Raw genomic sequence first — 21687 nt, forward strand, 5'->3', positions numbered from 1 at the left:
CACTAGTTACCAAATTTTAATATAAAATTCCTCAGTTTTATCCCTTTTCTTGCCAGTTATTGAACATTTATATATTCTTCCACTTTAGAAGGATGTTTTTTCCTGAGTTTCTACCACTGAGATGAAATTTCCTTAGAGCCTGGGTATTTCCCCACCTTTTAGCTGCTGCTTCTGTTCTTGCCCCCAAAAGGGAGATGGGGTAAGACAGCCTCAACTTCAGTGAATGCTTTTCCTCTTGATGCATCAACGTTCCACACCAGTTAAAATGCAGACCTTTGCTGAGTAAAATGATCAGCTCCATATTTAATAACATCAAAGCTGTTTCTAATACTGCTGTTTCTGCTAGTGACTGTGGTATGTGCTCTATGACACATTGGACAAGGTTTGGCTGGTAAAGGCAGAGCTGTGTGCTTCATTGTGGCTACCCAGCCCCATATTTCCTTGTCCCAACTGCTGCCCACCCCACAGACTAGTCCAACTCCTAACCACCACCATTAGGTGCCAATACATTACCCTTCCTCCATTGCTGCCCCCTCCCCTCCAACTGTCATCGACTTAGGCAGTTCATAACATCCTAAATAAAGTTTGTTAAATCACTGGACAAAATCTCAATATACACATACATTTCCCTTATTTTTGAAGGAAAACATGTTTTTTATGTAACTAGTATGGAGCATAGAGAAGACATAATCAAGAGCTTATGGACATTCACAAAAGACCGCCTGTCCTGAGCAAGATAGGAGCACAAAGAATGAACTGGACAGGGCACATCAAGAAAAGCAACAGGAAAATGAAGATTTTGGAAGCCGAGGTGGAGGATCTCAGACCTTGACACAGACCAAGGCAAGGATGGGAGGATAATTTTTTTATGTTATCTGGAAGGGATAGGCAAAGATGTGACAAGGTGGGAGGAGACGGAAGGCTTTAGATAAGGCAGTTATAGGCCCTCGAGGACTGTGATACCAAAGAGAGAGACAGAGAGTACATTTTAAAATAAACCTATTAAATAACTGCTTATTCAATTTTAAACTAACTGAATGAAAATAACCCCCCCCCCCCCCCCCCCGAGGAATAACCAAGTATTGCAATGTATTTTTATATGTACATATAGATGTTTAAACACATTTGGAGAGATAAACCCACATGCATGCAAACTTCTAAACACATTTAGTTTAAGATGGAAACTTTCTAATCTAGTTAGTACATTTCTAATGAAAGAAATAACGTAGAAGTGTTAATACCTCATGCATTTGTATAGCAAAATAGTTGTATGCAGTTAGGACATTTCTAAATAATGTTTATACACTTAGATCACAAAGGCTGCAAAGTATTCTCAACAGAAGGGAAAAAAAAGTTGGGGGCCCACTGCTTGGTTCCGGACAGACCTCTTCTTCCGTCGCCCCTCAGAGATATCCAAGAAAGGTTCCCCAGCATAAGACACACTGCTGCCCTGTTACACACACAAAGGACAGCACTCCAGCTGCTGCAGAAGTCCACATCACTCCTCCCAAATTCCCACTATGCAAACATGACCCTTGAACCCCAGGCTGGAGGGAGCACAGCACAACTAAGCGACATGTCCAAGGCCCCAAGGGGAGTCCCAGGAAGAGATGAAGTAAAATGGGTATCAGCTGGTTTCATCAGAAAGACAGGCACTGCCCTGGAAAGAAGGTGGCTCTGTGCTCTGGTGTCTACTCTTGCCTCTGCTGTTTTTTCTGCATGCTCAATAACTCACGATTGAATTCCAGCATGTACCCTCCTTACCTTCTGTCGTTAGGGTTCATATAACCTCCCCAGTGCGATGAATAATCTACCCCATCCCAAGTCTAAATTTGACTTCCCCTCCAGGCCTTGGGGTCTGGTCCTTTCTTTCATTAACAAGCCTTCTGCAAGCTGAGATGTCCCTGGTGATGCATTCCTAGACTGTAACCAAGTTATGAGCGAGAGATTCTCAACTCTGAATTTACTCCCACCATCCTCCCGAGGACAGTTGCCAGCTATGAAGTGTTTCAGTTTCATAGTTGTTAGGAGCTGGAAGGAACCTTACAGATCACCGGGTTCAGCCTCCCCTGCACTTGGGCAGGAAAGACGACTGGGATCAGGTGTCCCCAGCAAGATGGGCATCAAGACGCTTTCTGAAGATTGCCAGGGTCAGTGACTGTATCACCTCTGGGGGGAGTCTGTTCCAAACCCTCAATACCTGACTAGGAAAGAAGTTTTTCCTTTTGTGTTATCTCTTTAACCTATACTAGGCAGTCGTGATGTCAGGAAACAGCTACCCAGTTGCCTTCTGAGGGCAAACAGGTTTGTCCAAGAGTCAAACTTCAAGAAGGAATAAGAGACAAATACAGCTGCCTTTGTTTATTTCATTTATTTGAATACTGATGCATACAAATATAGCTAGAAATATATGCCATAAAAACTTTAGGTGTCTCTGCTATGGATTCACTTCATACAGATTATTTAGTGCAACAATTGCATGAGTAATGCTCTGTGTAAAACATGGAAACCTTGTCTTGCCTCTGATAATGATCGTTTCAGCACATCTTCCTGTTGGTCACATTACTCTTTTCGATACGACAGTGCTGTCCAAGCAACTAGGGTTGCCTGCCCTTTGGTAACAGATCATCTGCAGAGAGCTGGGGATCATGCTAGAGTGCCTCAGAAAGGTGACTAATGCTATCAGCTGTTAATATCTGAATGTACTGTACTATCAATGGTTAATATAAGCACTGTATTAACACTGAACCGTGCAGCATAACTAATATACGATTGCTACCAATTGCCTTACAGGATTATTAAGTATATAGTAGTTACTGTCTTCTCTTCCTATTGCTCAGGCTCAGAGCAACCCCTTTCTGCAGTTTAACACTTGCATGTGTTACCTTTAGGCCATTCAGGAGCCATTAGTCATGGCAAAAGCAAATTTCTGTTTATGAAGCTGCCAGTCTGGGGAGCTATCAGCCCTTTGTTAGCACAAAGCAGCTAATCTGCAGCTCCAGTGGGCAGAGTTATTAGGACATGACTGCTTTCCACAGTGGCCTAGCAGACTTTTGGCTGGACACACACACAGGCTGTCTGCACTGACTGCCAGATATCCCAGCTGATGCCTCAGACAAGCTGGGAAGGGATAAGCCATATGCCAGCTCCCTTATGCTATGACAAGCAGTGATGAGCATTCACACCACCTGCCTTCCAAGATTTGCAGGTGCAACAGGGATGCACCTTGGCACTGTCCACCTTTCAATAATACTGGTGTAGTCGGGATGTACCCTGGCACTGCCCACCTGTCAGTTATACTGGTGCAGTAGGGATGCACCCTGGCACCGCCCACCTCGTAATTATACTGGTGCAGCGGGGATGCACCCTGGCACCGCCCACCTCTTATCCATGCTAATACAATGGGGGACACACCCTGGTGCCGCACCATAGGCCGCTGCTGTGTTCATGAGGCTATCCACCTGCGTGCGCCTGGCTTCAAGTCATCCTCTGCCCTGGTTGTCTTGTGGGGCTTGGTACAGACCCAGTGGCGCAGTGTGGAGCACCCTGTGGAGCCAACAAAGTTGTGGCTCAGGTAGGCACAGTTCCCGTCTGCCTGCACTCTGAACCTGTAAAACAGATACCACCGTGAATGTAGCTTTCAGCAGGCAGGGCAGCTGCTTCACACAGGCACCGGGACATGCTGCCCACAAATGGTACTCCTGCCTCCAGACATCATCTCTGCCCCATGATACTCTGTGATAGGAGGGGGTGGCTTGTGCCTCCTTTGTGGGACTAGGGAGGATTGTAGGGCACAGGAGAGAGCTAGAGAACCAGCTTTGCAGACCAGCCTTGCTTGCCATCCCTGACCCCCAGCCTTCAGGCACCTGTGAGAGGCTGAGACCAGTCACCACTGTGCCCAGTGGAGGGCTCCATAAACAAGTGACTGGGCCCAGTCCCCTCCCTTCCCCTGAAGGACCTTTATGGGGCAGTGAAAAAGCCTAAGCCCTTCCTACTATATCAAGATGAGGGATTCCTCTAAAGACCCCTAGGGGCAGTGACAAGGCTCAGCCCAGTCTATCCATCCCCGCTGGGCCACCTGCCCTGTTACTGGAGGCAGGTGACAGGGTCTTTCATGCCAAGAACTCAGACCCTCAATGAGTGAGGTCATGGATGCAGGCAGCTGCACCAGCTATGACACACAACATCTCCACATCCCACCCTGGAAGTGGTGGCCAGCAGCCAGGCTTGTTGCACAGAAATAGCAGGCTGCTACTCAGACACTGTTCCCAACTACAGCCCTCCTCCAACAGCACCCGTGCTCCATGCACAGCACGTCACGGGCAGGATCCTAACCCAGTTGTTCCTGGGGGGAGACAGGCAGGAACTGATGAGAGCTGGCAGGGGGGACCTGTCTTGCTTCTCCTGTCCAAAGAATCCCCCATGGGAGTGTAGCCTCCACCAGCCAGTGTGCTGAGCCGTGTATCTCAGGGATGTTGCTTCCCACTGGTTCAGCCCAAGAGCAAGAAGCTGCCTCTTTGGAGCTCAACTCCCAGCTGCAGAGCCATAGGGGCCATCTTCCCAGCACAGAAGGGAAAGGACTCACAACAGGCTGTTGAACTCTGTGCTGTTCACCCAGGTCCAGGGCTGGTCCTGCTCTCTCCTCAGGCCGATCCAGTACTCAGCCTGCCCCTTGTAGCGCATGGTGAAATTCTTTATTGGAGAAGAGGGCAATATACATTAATTCCCACCCTTGGATCATGCATGCAGTAAGTGCCCCTTCCATGCAGTTACATGGGCCACAGTGGATCTGAGTTACATTCTGCTTCGGGTCAGCACTAGCAGTCATGCACTAATCTATCTTTTTCACGGCAAGGGCTGGGGCATCTGATTTTGTCACCACTCATTGTGGAGGAAGGCCTCTGTGACAGGTGTGACACCCCTCAGTCTCCTAGTGGAAGAGGAATAACTAGGTGGAACTGCAATGCTTTTACTCAGGACTATTTGTCATGTTATACACAGGCCTGGGTGACATTTTCTTGGGTGAAAAAAAATATTTTTTCATCAGTAAATGCAGATTCAAGTGGATATGCAAAAGCATTTCAGTCAGGAAAAAAAAATCCAGAAATGCCGTGCTTCAATGTTTTAAAAATGAGTTGGTTCAATTTGTGGGTTTACAGCTCAGTTTCATTTTTTAAATGTATTTTGATGTTAATGAAAAGCTCACAGACTAAGAAAATGGGACATGAAACCTATCATTTGACTGAAAACTTTTACCACCTGTTGGTTTACCAATTTTTAAAAATTAGCTCGACTTCAAGTAATATCTTTTCCACCTCAGGGGGAAAAAAACCCTGCAGCACGCTTATAGGCTTGACAGTGCTATGCTTGCTAGCACCACGGCCTAAGGGGACTTGGGGGTCATGATTGACCACAAGATGAATATGAGCCACCAGTGCGATGCCGCAGCTGGTAAAGCGAGCAAAATGCTGGTTTCATCCATAGATGCTTCTCAAGCAAATCCCAGGATGTCATCCCCCCGCTGTACTCAGTATTGGTGAGGCCGCAGCTGGAGTACTGCATGCAATTCTGGGCTCCACAATTTAAAAAGGATGTGGAGAAGCTTGAGAGAGTCCAGAGGAGAGCCACACACATGATCAGAGGGCAGGAGAACAGGCCTTACGATGAGAGGCTGAGAGCCATGGGACTCTTCAGCCTGGAAAAGCGCAGGCTCAGGGTGACCTGGTGGCCACCAGTAAGTATATAAGATGTGTTCTCCAGGACCTGGGGGAACGCCTGTTCACCAGAGCACCCCAGGAGATGACAAGATCAAATGGTCACGAACACTTCCAAGACCATTTCAGGCTGGACATAAGGAAAAGTTTCTTTGCTGTCCAAGCCCCCAAGGCCTGGAATAGACCACCTCCAGAGGTGGTGCAAGCACCTACTCTGGACTCTTTTAAGAAACATTTGGACACCTATCTTGCTGAGATCCTTTGACCTTACCTGACTTCCTGCCCCTGGGGCAAGGGCCTGGACTCAATGATCTTCCGAGATCCCTTCCAGCCCTAATGTCTATGAAAATATTTTGGTGCTAAAAATGGACTGAAAAATTGGTTACTTCAACAGCTCTTGTTCTGTTGGTACTACTGCAATAACTGACAAAAGTGTTAGTATGTACTCGGGGGAGGAGAATCAATCCTGCTGTTTTAGGGTGTCTTACTTTTGCTGATTTTCATAAGATCCCACTCCCCTACTAACTGAAGAAAGGGGCCTTAGGGGTAAAGCCAATAAAGGACTGTGACACCTGGATGGAATCCAGTACCCTGAGTTAGTCACCCAGGTTTTCTGTACAGGGCCTGGGGGAGTACGTGGCACCTCAAAGTGGGATCTAAACCCACAGCATGCCATCCAGAGCGCTGGGGCTGGGGTGCCCTTTCTGAAGCTGAGCAGGGCTCACTCTTTCATAGACATTAGGGCTGGAAGGGACCTTGGAAGATCCAGTCCAGTGCCCTGCCCAAAGGGCAGGAAGTCAGTTGGGGTCATAGGATCCCAGCAAGATAAGCATCCAATTTACTCTTGAAGGTGTTCAATGTAGGCGCTTGAACAACCTCCCGTGGCAGGCTGTTCCAGACCTTGGGGGCTCGGACAGTAAAGAAATTCTTCCTTATGTCCAGCCTGAAACGGTCTTGTAGTAGTTTGTGACCGTTCGACCTCGTCATCCCTTGGGGCGCTCTGGTGAACAAATGTTCCCCCAGATACTGATGGTCACCCCTGATAAACTTATAGGTGGCCATCAGATCACCCCTGAGCCTGTGCCTTTCCAGGCTAAAGAGCCCCATGGCTCTCAGCCTGTCGTCATAAGGTCTGCTTCCCTGACCTCTGATCATGCACATGGCTCTTCACTGGACTCTCTCAAGCTTCTCCACATCCTTTTTGAATTGTGGGGCCCAAAACTGGATGCAGTACTTCAGCTGCGGCCTCACCAAGGCCGAGTACAACAGGAGAATGACTTCCCGGGATCTGCTTGAGAAGCATCTATGGATGAAAGCCAGCGTTTTGGTCGCTTTACTAGCCGCAGCATCGCATTGCAGGCTCGTGTTCATCGTGTGGTCAATGATGACCCCCCAAGTCTCTTTCTTCCGTAGCACTAGCCAGCGTAGCACTGCCAAGCCTATAAGGATGCTGCAGATTTTCCTCCCAAGGTGGAGAACCTTGCATTTTTCAGTGTTAAACACCATCAGGTTCTCGTCCGCCCATTTGCTGAGCCTATCCAGGTCAGCCTGGATCACCCTGTCTTCAGGTGTGGATGCTTTGCCCCAGAGTTTTGTGTCATCGGTGAATGTGTCCAGTCCGCTTCTGACTCCAATGTCCACATCATTAATGAAGATGTTGAACAATATGGGTCTAAGGACAGAGCCTTGGGGGACTCCATTGGTCACAGGGCACCATGACGATTGACTTCCGTCAATTACCACCTTCTGGGTCCGACCACGGAGCCAATTCCCCAGCCAGCAGATCGTGGTGGACTCAAGGCCACAACTGGCCAGTTTCACCAAGAGGTGATCATGGGATCATTTAAAATTAATTGGGTGACAAAGCAAGTCAGAGTACAACTCTGTTGCCTATGGGGAAGGTATTCAGCTAGGAGTGGAGAGATCCATGCCCCAGTTCAGGATCCAAGGACTGTTTATGAATTTTATCCAGTGACTAATTAATATAAACAGTGGCTTGTTTTATACAGGACCTATCAGATTAGATAATCACAGCTGGCCCTTAAAATCTATGAATTACAGTAGGTTTTATGCAAACACATGTGAAGGGCCTGTGCTTGCCCCAAAGAACTAACAATCTAATTAACTGCAATCCATTAAGTATTTACATCTCCTTGGCATTATAATGGACAGGATCAAAGCTTTATTATAAAAAGTTAAAAATAAGACAGAGTTTGTGTTCCAGCTTTGTTCCCCTGATCTACCAGAGACCACACCTTGCCTGAAAATTGCTGTGGCTGGCAGAGACATCTTTGGTTGAATTATACCCCAAGGGAGAAGGGGATTCAATGTTAGAATTCACTTTTGTGGGGCCACTCCTCCCTTCTCACTGTGCAAGGCAAACAGCAAGGACTTAGCCCCATACAGAATAAACACTGGTTATGACTGGCTTGGCAGATAGTGCGGAGCGGAGTTTCTCTCTTACCATCTCCTTCTGGGTGTCAATCCTGGCCAGAGAGGCACCAAGTGAAGAGCAGGAGGTCTGACTGGAGTCCCAGCTCTTTTTATCATTTGAGAAATAAAAGCATTTCCCTTGGTATTCAATCCAGTCATCTGGGCAACGCATGACAAAGGAGTCGCATTTCTTTTCTGAAAGGGGAGAGCAGCACATGATAAGAGTAGCACACATCCTTAAAGGACGCAAGGGAAAAGGGAGCAAAGCCAGGAGATGGTACTGTAAACCAGTGCTGTTCAGCTGGTGGCCTGCAGGTCACATGCAGCCCCAGGGAGTTAACCTGCAGTCCCTGGGCTTCCAATTTGGGTGCTGCTCCCTGCATCACTCTCCTGATACTTGCCCCCACTCCTGCAGGTAAAGCAGGGCAATGAAGCCCATGAAGCTTGCAACCAGCAGAATATGGGGACCTGAGGATGCCAAGCAGCTTATAGTGCAGCATCAGGATGGAGTGTGGGGGTTCTCACGCAGTGCAGCACAGGATGCCTGCCATGCAGCACAGCCTGTGGCTGGCATTTGGCTGGGGGCTCCTGTGCCCCTTGGCAACTCAGAAGTTGGACAGCTCTGTTGTAAACCAATGACCGCTGCCTCTCACCGGCAGTCATCAGGGCTGCATTACCACCTTCTGGAGAGCCAAACAGCACGCCCCTCCTGCAGTAGGGGGGAGAAGTTGGTTCCAAACACCTGTTTGGATCTGGCCATAACAACAAGGGGTAAGGGCATAGTTTTAGTTAAAAAGTTCTGCAATGAAAAAATGGTGTTTTCAATCAACCAGGAATGTTCATGGAAAGCATCTGTGGCCCACTGACTCTGGGGATTTGTCAGAAAGCTCAAAAAGTTGCTTCCTTCCCCCAGATTTGGGTTGAAAACTATTACTGTCATCAAGCTAATTTAAAAATATTCCGGTAGGGTTTTTGACAAAACAAAATGATATCCACTGGGGAAAGAATCCCAAGTGGCTCTAATAGGAAGATTACACTCACCAGCAAGAAGGGCAACTGCAATTGTCAAGGCTACTACTATGACTACCAGGACGCCTATCCCTCCACGAACAAGTGGTAACTTGTATTTAGGCAAGCAAGCTGAGGAGAGAGAGAGAGAGGGTCATGATGAGGGTACCCGGGAACCAGTCAGAGAGGGATGACAGAGAATTTTATCTGTATTCTAATATAATAAAAGCCTTACCACTTCCGTCTGTCTGTCCAGAACGGTCTGGGCCAAATGTGCATGCAGGTGCTGTGCGGGAAGCAGGTGTGGGGAGGGTGCAGAAGTGGGAAGCAGGCTGCCACAAGGGCAGCAGGCAGGGGGCTGCAGGCAGCACCTGCCAAATGCACCACACAGCCACAGGACATGGCGCATTCCCTGTGCATGCTCCCCGAGTGGAACCATGCAGCCACAGCTCCCAACCCTTCCCGTGCGCCATGCCCCCCCACACCGGGGCGTGCAGGGGGTGTGGGGCACATGGCCACAGGGTGCTGTGTGAGGAAGGGGCACATGGAGCGCTAGCAGCACCCACCGCCTGTAGCATGCACCCACACCTACTCCTTGTGCGGCACCCTGACCCCCCTGTGAGGGGAGCACTTGCTGGCTGCAGGCTGCAGAGGTGGTGTGGCGTGGGGGGGACCACGCAGCTCCAGGCAGCCCCAAAGGGGTGGGCAGGGGGACCCGGGCAGCACCCACTGGCTGCAGCATGTGGCTGCAGGGCAGGGCGCGCCCCCCATGCCCACTCCTGGCGTGGCTGCATGCTACACACCCCATGCACCCTCTGCCACCTCCCCATGCACCAATGTGCCACACCCCCCATGAGCCCTGTGCCACACCCTCGAGCCGCTCCCCATGCCACACCCCACCCTGCGGCTGCGTGCCACCCCCCCACGCAGCTGCGTGCCATGCCCCTCACATGCACCCTACACCACCCCCCAGGGCCGCTCCCCAGGCCACATAGCTGTCAAGCACTCCCTGCGCCACGGTCACTCCCCGTGCCATACTCCACAGCCACGCACTACCCCACCCCCATGCTCCTTAGGGCTATGCTCCCTCACGTGCAGAGCGGTGGGGAGTGGGGCACTGACCTGACACCGCTCATCCAGCCTGTGAGGCAAGAAGATTGGGCATGACTGGACTAGATAATCCCACTGACCTGTTCTGATCTGACCCGCTCTGAACCTAACCCTCCACCCAGCCAGGTGGGGCCAGTGCTGGTTAGAACCTGGGCCCTATTATATTATTCCTGGCAGTGATAAATGGGAAGAGTGGAAAAAATCCCAAAGATCACTTATGAAGAGCAGTTTCACTAGCTTCATTAAAACCAGATCTTAACTAAAATGTTGCAAACACTCAAGTGGATGCTCTTGGATCAGTTTGCAATGGATTTCGCACTTCAGTTTTATACCTCTGCTTTGTAGGAGCAAGCTAAATCTCTACCAGCTACTTCTAAACCCAAACCTGAGTCAACACATACTGCTGCAAAGACCAAACATCTTTCCAGCTAATGAAAGAAGCAGAGCTCCTGCCTGTAAACAAGCCCTAGATTGGTTCTAAAACTGGTACTCAGCGAGGACTGTGGCACTGAGAAGATGAACCATGCTTGCTTATAAATGTAGCTGCTCTGATCTGGAAAAGCAGAGACCCCATGAACATGGGTAACTTGACAGCCACTCTTCAGGGAAGAGTACTAATCCCAGATAAATGGCAAGAGTATATATAAAGCAAGAGGAGCACAGACATTTAATTAACAAGGCCCAGTATTTTAGGTATGAGGCCACACCAGTGTGCCACTGGTATGGAAAGGACCAGTTCAATGTGTAACTGCACAGTAGATCCCCCTGCAGTGACCATGGAGAAGTTTCTCCCTCCCCATTCACACCCTTGGACACATGGTCCCATTTGTCTAGTTTGTGCCTGGGCAATACCTGGATTTTCTCCTTGCTCCACATCTACTGTGCCATTCTGCTTTGTGAACAGGGGTTCACTCCCAAAGGGCTGCTCTCCATTCCCATCCATGCTGCTCTCTGTGTTTCTAGTCAAATGCTGGGAAGACTCTAAGAGGTACTTCTCCTTGGAGGGGGTCCCTTCTCCCCCCACCTCTGCATTCTCAAGCTGACACATGGGCACTCTCAAGGTGACACAGGGGCCTGGGACGGCAGGATGCACAGCACTCTCCTCTCCCTGGTCAGCTCTAGGGTGGTTGCAGCAGCTGTCCACAGATTTAGAGGGTCAAGACAGACAGGACTCCTGTGGAAAAGACTGCTGTGCAAGGTACGTTAGGCCAGCTGCCCCGATCACCTCCACGCTGCTCTCTGCTTCCAGCTGCAAGCCAAAAGTCAGCAGTCAAGTCAGGTAAAAAGATAATAACCGCTATTTCCCCCCGGAAATGCATGCCTGTGCGGAAAGGCTGTCACATATCCCCACTGCTGCAATGGCAGAATCCAAGGGTCTTGTACTCACCCTACGCAAGTGGAAACAAGCATCCTAGCTTCAGGGCAGGGCAGAATCAGGCTCAGTGTGCCTTGTTCCTAACCACTGCCACCTCCAAGCGGAAGGAGCAGCTCTCAGACCTGCCTTTCATATGTCCAGGGCCCCCACGCTGCCATGACAGTACTCATCTCAATCGCAGAGTAAAGTCTTCTAGCCCTATCCGTCTTTCCCACTTAGCTGCTCTGGGGCTCCCCTTCAACAGGAGGGCGGGGAGGGAAATTTTTAGCCTTGGCCTAGTGTTTGGTGCACTTTGCTAAGGAGTGAGATGCAGATTCAACCTCCATCTAGGTGAGGGGGAGTTTAGAACCTGTGTCTTCTGTTTCCTGAGCATGCACTTTGGCCATTTAGCTACAAAGTTCGGAGGGCTACCCTCCTCTGTCCTCCAGTTTTCCTCTGACGTCATCTGGTGTTGAATGTGGTAGAAAAACCTACAAAGGACAAAGGGGCAGATGGGTACAGCCAGGGAATTTATGCCCTTATCTCCAAACCAGCAGCATGGGGGGGGCGGGCCGGGGGGGGGGGGGGGGGGGCAGATACTGGTTGACAGAAGCAAAAGAGAGTCAGCTCCCAGCAGAGGATCCTCTAACTCCCTGGGACTGCCGGGTTTGGTATGTTTCCCAGCAACTAGCACAGCAACTAGGGGTGGGGCAGCAAGGCTGCCGGACTCCATTTTCCAGCAGCCCCAGCAATGGTAGTGGCTCCTTCCAGCTGCTGCTGCTGGACCCAGCCCCGCTGCCTGGGCACCCTGGCTTGTCTGCTCCGCACCCACTACCAGGGCTGGGACCTGCATGGGCAGGGTGTGTGGCCGGGTGGTTGGGATGGGGCTGCAGAAGTGGGAGGGGAAGGCAGGCCTGGAAATTGTGAAAGTGTGGGGCTGGGACCTGGGGCGAATTCCCTGCAACAGGCGCTGGTTCCACGGGCACGGATGGTGGGGAGTGGATCGCAGCTGTGTCCCATCCCCAGACGTAGCCCTGGTCCCGTGCTGTCACTGCTTCAAGATCCAGGCCCTGCCCGTCCAGCCCACCCGTGGCCCCATGCTATCTGCCTGGCTGCGGGTCCTGCCTGTGCTGCTCCTGGCCACTGTCCCTGGATCTGGAGCCGGCCCTTATGGAGACCCTGGGACCATGGGGTGGTGACAGCAGAGGGCCAGGCCCAGGGCAGAGCGCAATCTGCTCCCCACCCGCCCTGCCTGCAGAACCGGCATCGTTGCAGGGGCGTGCAGGGAGCGGACTGTGGCTCTTGCCTGGCCTTGCGCTATCACCGTCCTGCGACCCCAATCCCAGCCCTGGCCCCAATCCCAGCTGCCGGAGGCCCCATCCCAGCTGCCCAGCTGCGCGCAGGGCACTTAGGGAGTTTTAGTGAGCTGTAGCAGGCTGAATCAGCAACCCCCTCCCCCCATCACCAAAACTCCCTAAGTGACCCTCCAGCCAAAATCACGGCCCACCCGCGGGTAGGGTCACAAACTGACAGGCCACGGAGCAGGAACAAATGCAGGCAGGCAGCACTACCCGCATCACGGCATCACTCGTGGGGAGGGAACCCTGCCTGGCTGCAGAGCCCCGGGCCCCGCGATCCCGAGCAGCAGCAGCGCCAAGCCTCGTGCACCTGCCCGTGGGGCAGGGACGGGGCGGGGCGGGGCGGGCCCAGCCGGGAGAACGCCCTGCCCTCGAGCACGTGTCTTTAGAAACTTAAATTCCTCCCACCCGCGGAGGCGTCCCCAAACCAGCCGGTCTCCAGTCGGCGCCGGTGTCCAAGCCGGAGGTCACGGTCCCTCACGCAGGTGGCTGCTCTCCCGACACCTGCACGTGCTCCCGCTCCCGCTCCCGCTCCGCCATCCCCCGCTCACGCGTGCGTGCGTGTACACTACGTCTTAGACTCCTCCTCCCCTGAGGCTTCTGGGAGCTGTAGTCCAGGTTACGGCCCGCAGGGTTTCTCCGGGCTGCCCCTCCCCCTCGATGCGGCTCGTTCCCGTTACGTCCAGTCCGCGCCGCGTGTCACAGAAAGACCCTTCTGCGCCTAGTCGGAGCCTGTGCGCGCCGGACTCGCCCCGCCCCGCCCCGCCCGAGCGCCCCTCAGCGCTGCGGCGGCGTGTGGCGGGCTGCGCCGCCGTCCTGCCGCGGCTGCGTTTCTTGTGCTGGGTTGTGCCGCCAGCTCTGCTGTGTGCAAGCGTGCAGGAGCAGAGATGGAAGAAACTCCCTTCCTTCCACCTCCTCCTCCGTCCTCAGGCACAGATCTGCGCCCCGATGAGAGTGTGGGCTGGCAAGGGAGAGCGGGGAGTGAGTTATCAGGACAGGATGTGGCCATGGGGCACCGGGCAGGCGGACAGAGAACCGTGACCCCTGCTCAGGGCCAGACCATCACCCTGTTTGGGGTCAGGAGGGATTTTATCCCATGATCAGATTTGTATAGATGGGGGGGGCGTTGTCTTCCCCTGTAGCGAGACGTGGCACTCTGCCTGGCATCTCTCGGGTATATCAACCTTTCACAGGAGCAGGATGTTGGCTGCTCTGGTCCCCCTCCTTTGCCTGTGGCAGGTGAGGGTGTTATGTCCGTTGTTGTGTCAGGGTTGATGGTAGTTTCACTAAGAGGCTGGAGTATGGATTTGTATAGGATGGATAGGGAGGATCCTGCCGCAGGCAGGGGCTGGACTAGGTGACCCCTGGAAATCCCTTCCAGCCCCACTGTGCTACGATTCTGTTATATGGTCGAGATCTCCGTTTCCTGTTCAACTCAACAAGGGGCCTTCGGCCATACAGAGGCCCTTGTTACTAGACCGAGCACCGAGCGTGAGGGCATGGAGTCCCCTAAAGAGGCCTCGGCCCCCTTGCACTGGGGTCAGCACTAACTGCGAGGACTAAGTTCTTCCTAATATCCCACCTCACTTTCTCTGTTACAATTTAGGACTGTAGGCAAGAATTCTTGGTGACAGACACATCAAAAACTATTTTAGAACCAGGACACAACTCTCAATTTTATTCTGACTTCCTTTCCAGAAACACATGATTTCATTATTTGGGTTTTATTTTCTGCTAACGGAAAGAGAAGGGGCCTTGAGATCTATGCCTCAACAGCTAGGGTTTGGCAGAGCTCCACTAGGTTACTCGAAAGCCGAGCCTACCAGGGAAAGCAGTATGCTTTCCACAGTGTGAACGGTCTGAGCTCACATATTTTCCTGTCTCACTGCAGTCCTGATGGCTGGCAATTAATTTTTAGGAAAACAAAAGCTGACGCTCCCCCAGCATCACAGCTTGAGAACTAGGGCTTTAACGAAAGCACTGTGCATGTTGCAATATAATGGTGAGAATGTGTATATTGCATCCAAGTTTGATCAATGTTGTTTTTTAATCAATCAGATTTTTTTTCCCTGGGATTTTTTATGATTTCAATTAAAATATTTGTTTCCCATTAAGAACAGATTTGTTTAAAATGAAATCTGAATGTAATCATATGTTAGGGCCCCAGCTTACAAGGTTAAATCCTATTTCACTCTACATGCCAAAGTGTGTATCTGCAGTTCTTGGCATGGAGTGTATTTACGTATCACCCACCCTAGGCTATGAAGCCTGCCGTGAATTTTAGCTGGGCAAAACCCATGACTAGAGCATGTTAGAGGAGCCCACTATGCCAGCGATCGGCAACCTTTTTGAGGTGCGGGGATTGATTGGCTGGCCCAAAGTGGGCCAGTGCTACTACTGTTTATCCCACAGCTGCAATGCAGTGCAGGCAAAGCTCTCTGTGGCTGGAAGGACACTTGAGCCCCCTTAGTCCGTGGGCTGTTGGCTGCCAACACTTGTGCTATGTTATTAGATAGTATGAGAGGCTCTCATCGTGCTATTAGGTTAAAAAGTGGAGGGCCTTTCGTCTTCCTCCTCTTCCTCAATTTTTCTTCTGCCAGAGACACAAACAGGGTGATTCTGTTTCATCAGAGGAGGGGAACAGAATCCCAAAATGAGCAAAAAGGACTCAACAAGCAGGGGGTGGAGGCTGTGGGTTTTTTTAAAGGACATTTTTTCATGTCCCAAGCCAAATTAATTCCAAATCCATGAGTCATTCAAGATCCATGTGGCCCTGCTAATGGCAAGCATCCCATACCTCTGCCTGGGGCTTCGGATGTTTCCAAATCCGTTGGCAGGCATCCTATGTGCAGGCCCAAGCCCGGAGGCTTGGGGTTCAGATGCCCTGAGTTTCGCTTGCCCTCAGCTGTATGACTGCAGAAGCAAGTTAGGGAGGAGTCTCCCATTTCCATAATGTCGGAGTGTAGCCAAGATCGTCCTACTAGAAGGGAAAGTGGGAGGTTAACTATGCGTTACCCGGGTCAGGGTACTACTCCCTGCTAAGACAGTGGTTTTCCCCTGCCAGTAGGAAAGCCACCTTAGTATTCATGGTATGTCCCCTGCCAGGTAAATATGTTAATCCAAAACCCAAGCCATGCATGATCCCCTCTCTCCAACCAGGAGAGTACAAAGCCCCTCACTCCACTGCCCTCCCATCCCCAGCTTTGTAGGTACTCTCAGAGCCTCTGGCCCTTCCTTTCCACCTGGGAGGAGTTTTGTGATGGCAGCAGCTCCAGAGCAGCTCTGTCCAGCCTCCCCAAATCACCCTAGGGATTGACCCAACCGCTGTTCCAGCCCCTGCTCCCTGACTCCCTCTGCACCTCCTGCAGGTCACAACTAGAGGCTCTTCTTCAGGAAGGCCAGTCTCCCACCAGCCATGTGGCAGCACTCAGCCTAGGCTGCGCTTGGCACTTCAATGCAAACCTTATTGGTACATGAGGCATAAGAGCCAACTTTTATTTTTGCCAGGGGGTGCTAAGATGGTGGACATGTAGAAAGTTTTACACATTTCAGATGACAGCCGTCTTGCAGAAAGGGGCCAGGGTCCTCGGGCTCCCATATACTTGGTTCCTCTGATGCAAGGGCTCCTTGCAGCAAGCCCAGCACTGTCCTCCCCCTATGTCAAGCAGGATCCAGTCTGCAGCTGGGAGCAGAGTGGCCCTGCAGCCCTCTCAATGAGTGTTGTGGTGTGTACTGTCACTTGATGCTTTCCAAGCCTTTTTGTGCACAACGGGAAGTGCCCTGAAGGGCTCCTCAGGAGACCAAAAGTGAGGGTGGTTTGTGCCAGGGTGAGAGGTCTGCACTGCCAAGACTATTTTTCTTAGCAGATCTGGTTGCGTGAAACAATTTCCTTCTGAAGTTAGCTCACAGCCCCTCCCTACCCAAAATGTTTTCCTGATATTCTCCCTTCTCTGGTGGCGGCAGAGCCAGCTGTTAGGAGAAACTGATAAACAGCCAAGAAAAACGCCAGCTTTGTTTTTGTGGAATCAGAAAAAAATAAATGCCTTAAACTTTGATCATACGAGTTATAAGATGACATAACCGCCTTGTGGGGAATTGCTGGCTCTGTATAGTAGAACAGATAAGGGAGAGTGTTTGTTCTTTGTAACTCCTCTGCAACTGCTTCACTCACCGCGTCCTTGAAAATAGCAAAAAGTATGTACAACTCTGATTTCCAGGTGCAAGAAGGAGGTTTGTGAACTAACCTCGCCTCCCCCATAAGTTCCCATCCTAATAACAGCAAAGCAGTATAAGCTAATGTTTGTTTGTAACTGCTTTTCCTGGCAAACTCCATTATATAATCACGTGAGTTGTAAGCGACTTAAAAAGTATATAAGCCTCCTGATTTTGATCTTGGGGGGGGAACCCCTTCCAAGTGCTTGGAAAATCCATGTCACTTCGGAGTCCCCCCTACAGCTATAGTTAAATAAAAGCTTCTGCTGACCTGACCCAAAAGTGTGCTGCGTGTGTTTCCACAACATTCTCCAGCAAAGGTCTTAGGGGGCATCACTTCAGCAGGGATGGAGCAGGAGCATGGATGGATGAGTTTGGGGATGATGCAGAGGGAAAGGAGGCTTCAGGGAGTGACAGCATCACGGGCTTGCTGACCTCCTGGGTTTCCTGCCTTTGCGTGCAGCTGTCACTGACCCTAGCTCCTGCCGCCCCACCCTGAGCCACTTAGCCCGGAAACCAGCAGGAGGTTGGTCTGCCTGACTGCGGGACTGAGTGCAGCAGCCCTGTTGTTTCACGCACAGAGCTCTGTGAACTAAGAAGGGGACTCTGGATTGCAAGTGCTCAGATCTTAATTAGAAGAGCTGTGTGCTTGGTGTTGCTGCTTGCAGCTGTGGGGTTTAGCGTGTGCTCAGAGATAATGCAAAATTTTCCAAGCACATGGAGCTTGCTGGTGTCACCCTTCAAATCATCCTCTCTACAACTTGTGTTCCAGCCTTCAGGCACCTGCAGGCTGTGTCACCTGTATCAGAGGCCCCAGGCAGGGGGATGTTTCTGAAGGTCCAAGCCAGCTTTGTGGCTTCAGGCTGTGTGGTTCCCTACAGAAATACACTGCAGCAAGAACCAAGCAGAAAGGAGACACTGGGCATGTCTACATGTTGCCGTACGACGACATTGTTACTGTGTCATGGTTTAGTATTTGCAATGAGGAAGTACAAAAACACAGTGCAGTAATTGTCCGTACTGCAGCGTACAGGTGGTGCATGCTTAGATTCACTGGCTGTCGCCACAGTGGTGGCTATAGCCAGAGAGCATGCCGCTACAGTGACATAGCTAGCAATCATATGTAGACACACGTGTTCGCTACATTGCCATATCATACCATACAGCAGTGGAGCACATTGCTATTCATCATAGGGCGATATGTAGACACACCCACTGAAGGTGGAGAAAGAAATTAACCCACATGCCCACCTCAGGCACTGACCCAAGCCGAAGTTCACTGGCAGCAGAGGAAAAACCCCTCTTCTCCGGACCTCAGTGCAACTGGATGGGTCTCTATGCAGCTTGCTTTCAGATCTGGCCTCCTCAAGGGATCATGGTTTCTTCCAGCATGTGAATCCTTTATATGATGCTGATGGAGTCTGCTTTTCCAGGGATCTCTGCTTCCATGCAGGGGTTCCCAGGCTGCTGCTGTGGTGCAGGCTGAGGGGTGCATTTTTTGGCTGCTGTTTGAGAGACAAGGCTGTGAATTCTTCCACATACACCCTCATCCCTATAGTGCGTCACAAAGGTTTTGAGGAGCACTTTTTTCTTCACCACTGGAGACAATCTTTCTCAGTAAAAAGACTTTAAAGAAGAGAAAGCCGTGTGAGCGAACACGCAGACAGAGAATCAAGAAAGCAGATAAGAAACAAGCCCTCTCTGATCATCACACAGAACTATTAGTGACAAAAACTAATCCAAATTCAAATGTATCCTGTAAATCTCAAGAGGCAAAACTTCTTAGCGTAGGTGGCTGGCATCTGGTTAACGTAATAATTTTCACAGTTTACCACGTGCTGATGCTCACACATGGGCCTAAATATCTTTCAAAGGAAAAGCAGGGCTACATTTGTGCGTAGTCATCTGAATGGAGTTGCTGACATCTTCTACTACCTGCTGTAAGTGGGGTTGGCTTATTAAACAAAGAAAATTTGATTAAAGTTGCTTATTCAGGGGTTCTCTTAGAGCAGCCTAGTTGAATTTATGAATAAAAGTTGCAGGCCCCAATTCTGTAAAGACCAGCGCAATAGCTTAAGTTTGTACCCTGAGAGCTGTTCTTCTATAGAAAATAGAGGACTTTGCAAGATCAAGGCTTCTTACATAACATTACTCTCAGTAAACCCAAAGATCTGGTCCATTGGGATCTTCTTGGAGTAACTGGGGGCACTGTATAGTAACTCTCACACCCTCCTTACTCTTTGTAAGTCTTCAACAGAGGGAGAGACCGATCTGATACTTCCTATGGGTTTTCCTACACTTGCTGGGTTTGATGATTCTGAAAGTTCTCCAAATCCTGTATTTTCACGAAGTTTAGGGAACAGCTATGAGGGCACCCCCTCCAACCCAATGGGATGCTTTGTGCTCCTCAGGTTTCTGGTCCGTGTCAGTCCATGTCCAGTAGATGGTGCCAGCACATCATCTTTCATCTGGGAGGACTGCCGTTCTCCTTTATTTCAGCCAATGTGTTTGGAATTAGCTATATCAGGAATAAAAATCCTCCAGTTCTCTGAAGGGGCCTCCGAAGAGTTGGTGTGCTTGGCCCACTTGCAACTCCACCCTGAGAAATGTGTAGCCTTCAAACAACTCTCAGACACCCCAGCGGGTAGTTGTTTCAGTGACTGATAATACTTTATTTTGCAAGGCCCAGCATTCCCAGCACAGGGCTTCCATGCTTCCCATGGGCTGTCTCCAGCTAAGTTCACATGACAGGCTCCTGCAAAGTCTTAGAGGGGCTTTTGGCAAAATCCTATTTCACTTTATGCACCCAAATGGCAGGTTTCCAGCCATGGAACGGACATTTTTGGCACTTTAAGCCCAGTTTGTGGGCCTATTCCACATGCATTGTGAACACACAAGCATTCACAAAAGCTACTGAGTGTGCACAGCAGGTTGTGTGCTGGCCCGGCAGGCATGTGGCTTTGTATGGGTGCAAGTCACAAAATACTGCCTAGCAAGAGCCCAGCCAGGATGCAGTCTATTTGGCTACTGCATATTAGTTGGAAGAAGAGGAATTTCAATGTTTTCACCAGAGAGCCAAGTGGTTAGCACCCTTGCTGACAGCAGTGATTCTCAACCAGGTGCTGTGGCACGCAGGGGGCCTCGAGATCCTTTCAAGGATGCTGTGGGGTGCCATGAAATGTTAGAACTGTTAGGTGACAAACATGATTCACCGGATAAACCCAGAGATTTCAAATAGGAATCCAGCATAGTGTTAAAAGCATTTTGATCTGTTGTGAGCTTGCTGAATGCTTTATAACAGAAGAATTGCTCTAGTATCTACATACATACATCCCAAGGGGCAAAAACCTTCTCAGTTCTCTCTGTTGTACTGTATCTTGTGAATATTAAATGCACAGTTCAGTGGTTCAGCTCCAAGGGCAGAGCTGGAGGGAGTCTGGTGCCTGGGGCCGGGTGGTTAGAGCATTGTGCTAAGAAGAGAAGTTCAGGTTCACATCCATGCTGCATGAAGGAGGCTAGGTCCTCTTCTTCCTGAACGACCTGAACAGTGGACTTCGCTAAAACACAGGAATTTTTGCTGGGACTCCCACTCAGGTGCACACATGCAGAGCTTTGTACCTGCCCAACTAGAGAGTAGACTATTGCACAAGGTCTTTGTCCATAGTGCCAAAATAGCAATTGTGCAGCTGGAAAACTGCCATTTGGGGCCATAAAGTGACATGGGATTCTGCCCTCTGTGTCCCTAAGCAGATTTTCCAATGTCTGTTAGGGCTTGTGCTGTGGCGGTGACTTTCCACATAGTCCTGAGGGCAGTGGTTTCTGTTCCATGGGGTTTCTCTGATGCATGGCAGGGCTGACAGAAGCTGGGCCCTTGTTCCACAGGTCCCTATCGTATGCGGGGTCTCTCCTGCCTTGTGGGCCCAGAGGGGATATTAGCATTAATCATTCATTTTGGGAAAACATCTGCATGTGACAAGGCTGAAGCTTCTCCTCAGTTCCTTATTTGTGGTGCTGCTTCCTTTGTCAAAGGCCATTATTTTAAATTCATCAGACTCCTGCCTTGGCAGTGTGTATGGCCTGTCTGGATGTGTCTGCTCATTACTATATATTTATCAGTATATTTATCAGTGAAGTGGCAGACCTTAAAGTAACAAGAAACAATGGCATATACCAGGGGTGCTCAACCTCTGACCTGTGGGCCAGATCTGGCCCTTGGAGCTGTATCTGCTGGTCCGCTGAGCTCCCCACAGTCCCAAAACTTTGGCATCATGGGATCAGTGGCAGCATTAATTGCCACTCTCCTGGTGCCAAATTTCCAGACCAGTGGGGATCTCCATAGGCCAAATATCATGTTCCTTCTGTGCCACATAGGGCATGCGGTAGGCATGAGCCCTGATCTGAGCATGTGGGGTTGGGCTGAGGTGGCATGGGGCCTGATGCAGGCATGTGGGGACAAACCCCGTGTGCCAGTCCCATGACGGGTCAGTCCACAGGCTGG

At 50.6% G+C, this 21687-nt stretch overlaps 1 protein-coding gene across 3 annotated transcripts; it reads right to left on the minus strand.

Moving 5' to 3' along the window:
* Positions 1-2356: 2356 nt before the first annotated feature.
* On the minus strand, positions 2357-13689 carry LOC102568286 (early activation antigen CD69). Of its 3 annotated transcripts, none has more exons than XM_019499127.2 (6): positions 13386-13689; positions 11118-11514; positions 9189-9287; positions 8179-8342; positions 4586-4692; positions 2357-3608 (listed from the first exon to the last, which is right to left on the minus strand). In XM_019499127.2, the coding sequence occupies exons 2-6, from the start codon at positions 11311-11313 to the stop codon at positions 3446-3448; spliced, it is 729 nt and encodes a 242-aa protein (XP_019354672.1). In that variant the 5' UTR covers positions 11314-11514; positions 13386-13689; the 3' UTR covers positions 2357-3445. The 3 variants fall into 3 exon arrangements, with proteins under 3 accessions (XP_019354672.1, XP_059570238.1, XP_006278083.1); XM_059714255.1 differs by having other exon boundaries at positions 11118-12110; XM_006278021.4 differs by lacking the exon at positions 13386-13689 and adding an exon at positions 11653-13375.
* Positions 13690-21687: the final 7998 nt, after the last annotated feature.

This window comes from Alligator mississippiensis, chromosome 11, assembly GCF_030867095.1.
Source record: "Alligator mississippiensis isolate rAllMis1 chromosome 11, rAllMis1, whole genome shotgun sequence".
Taxonomy (NCBI): domain Eukaryota; kingdom Metazoa; phylum Chordata; order Crocodylia; family Alligatoridae; genus Alligator; species Alligator mississippiensis.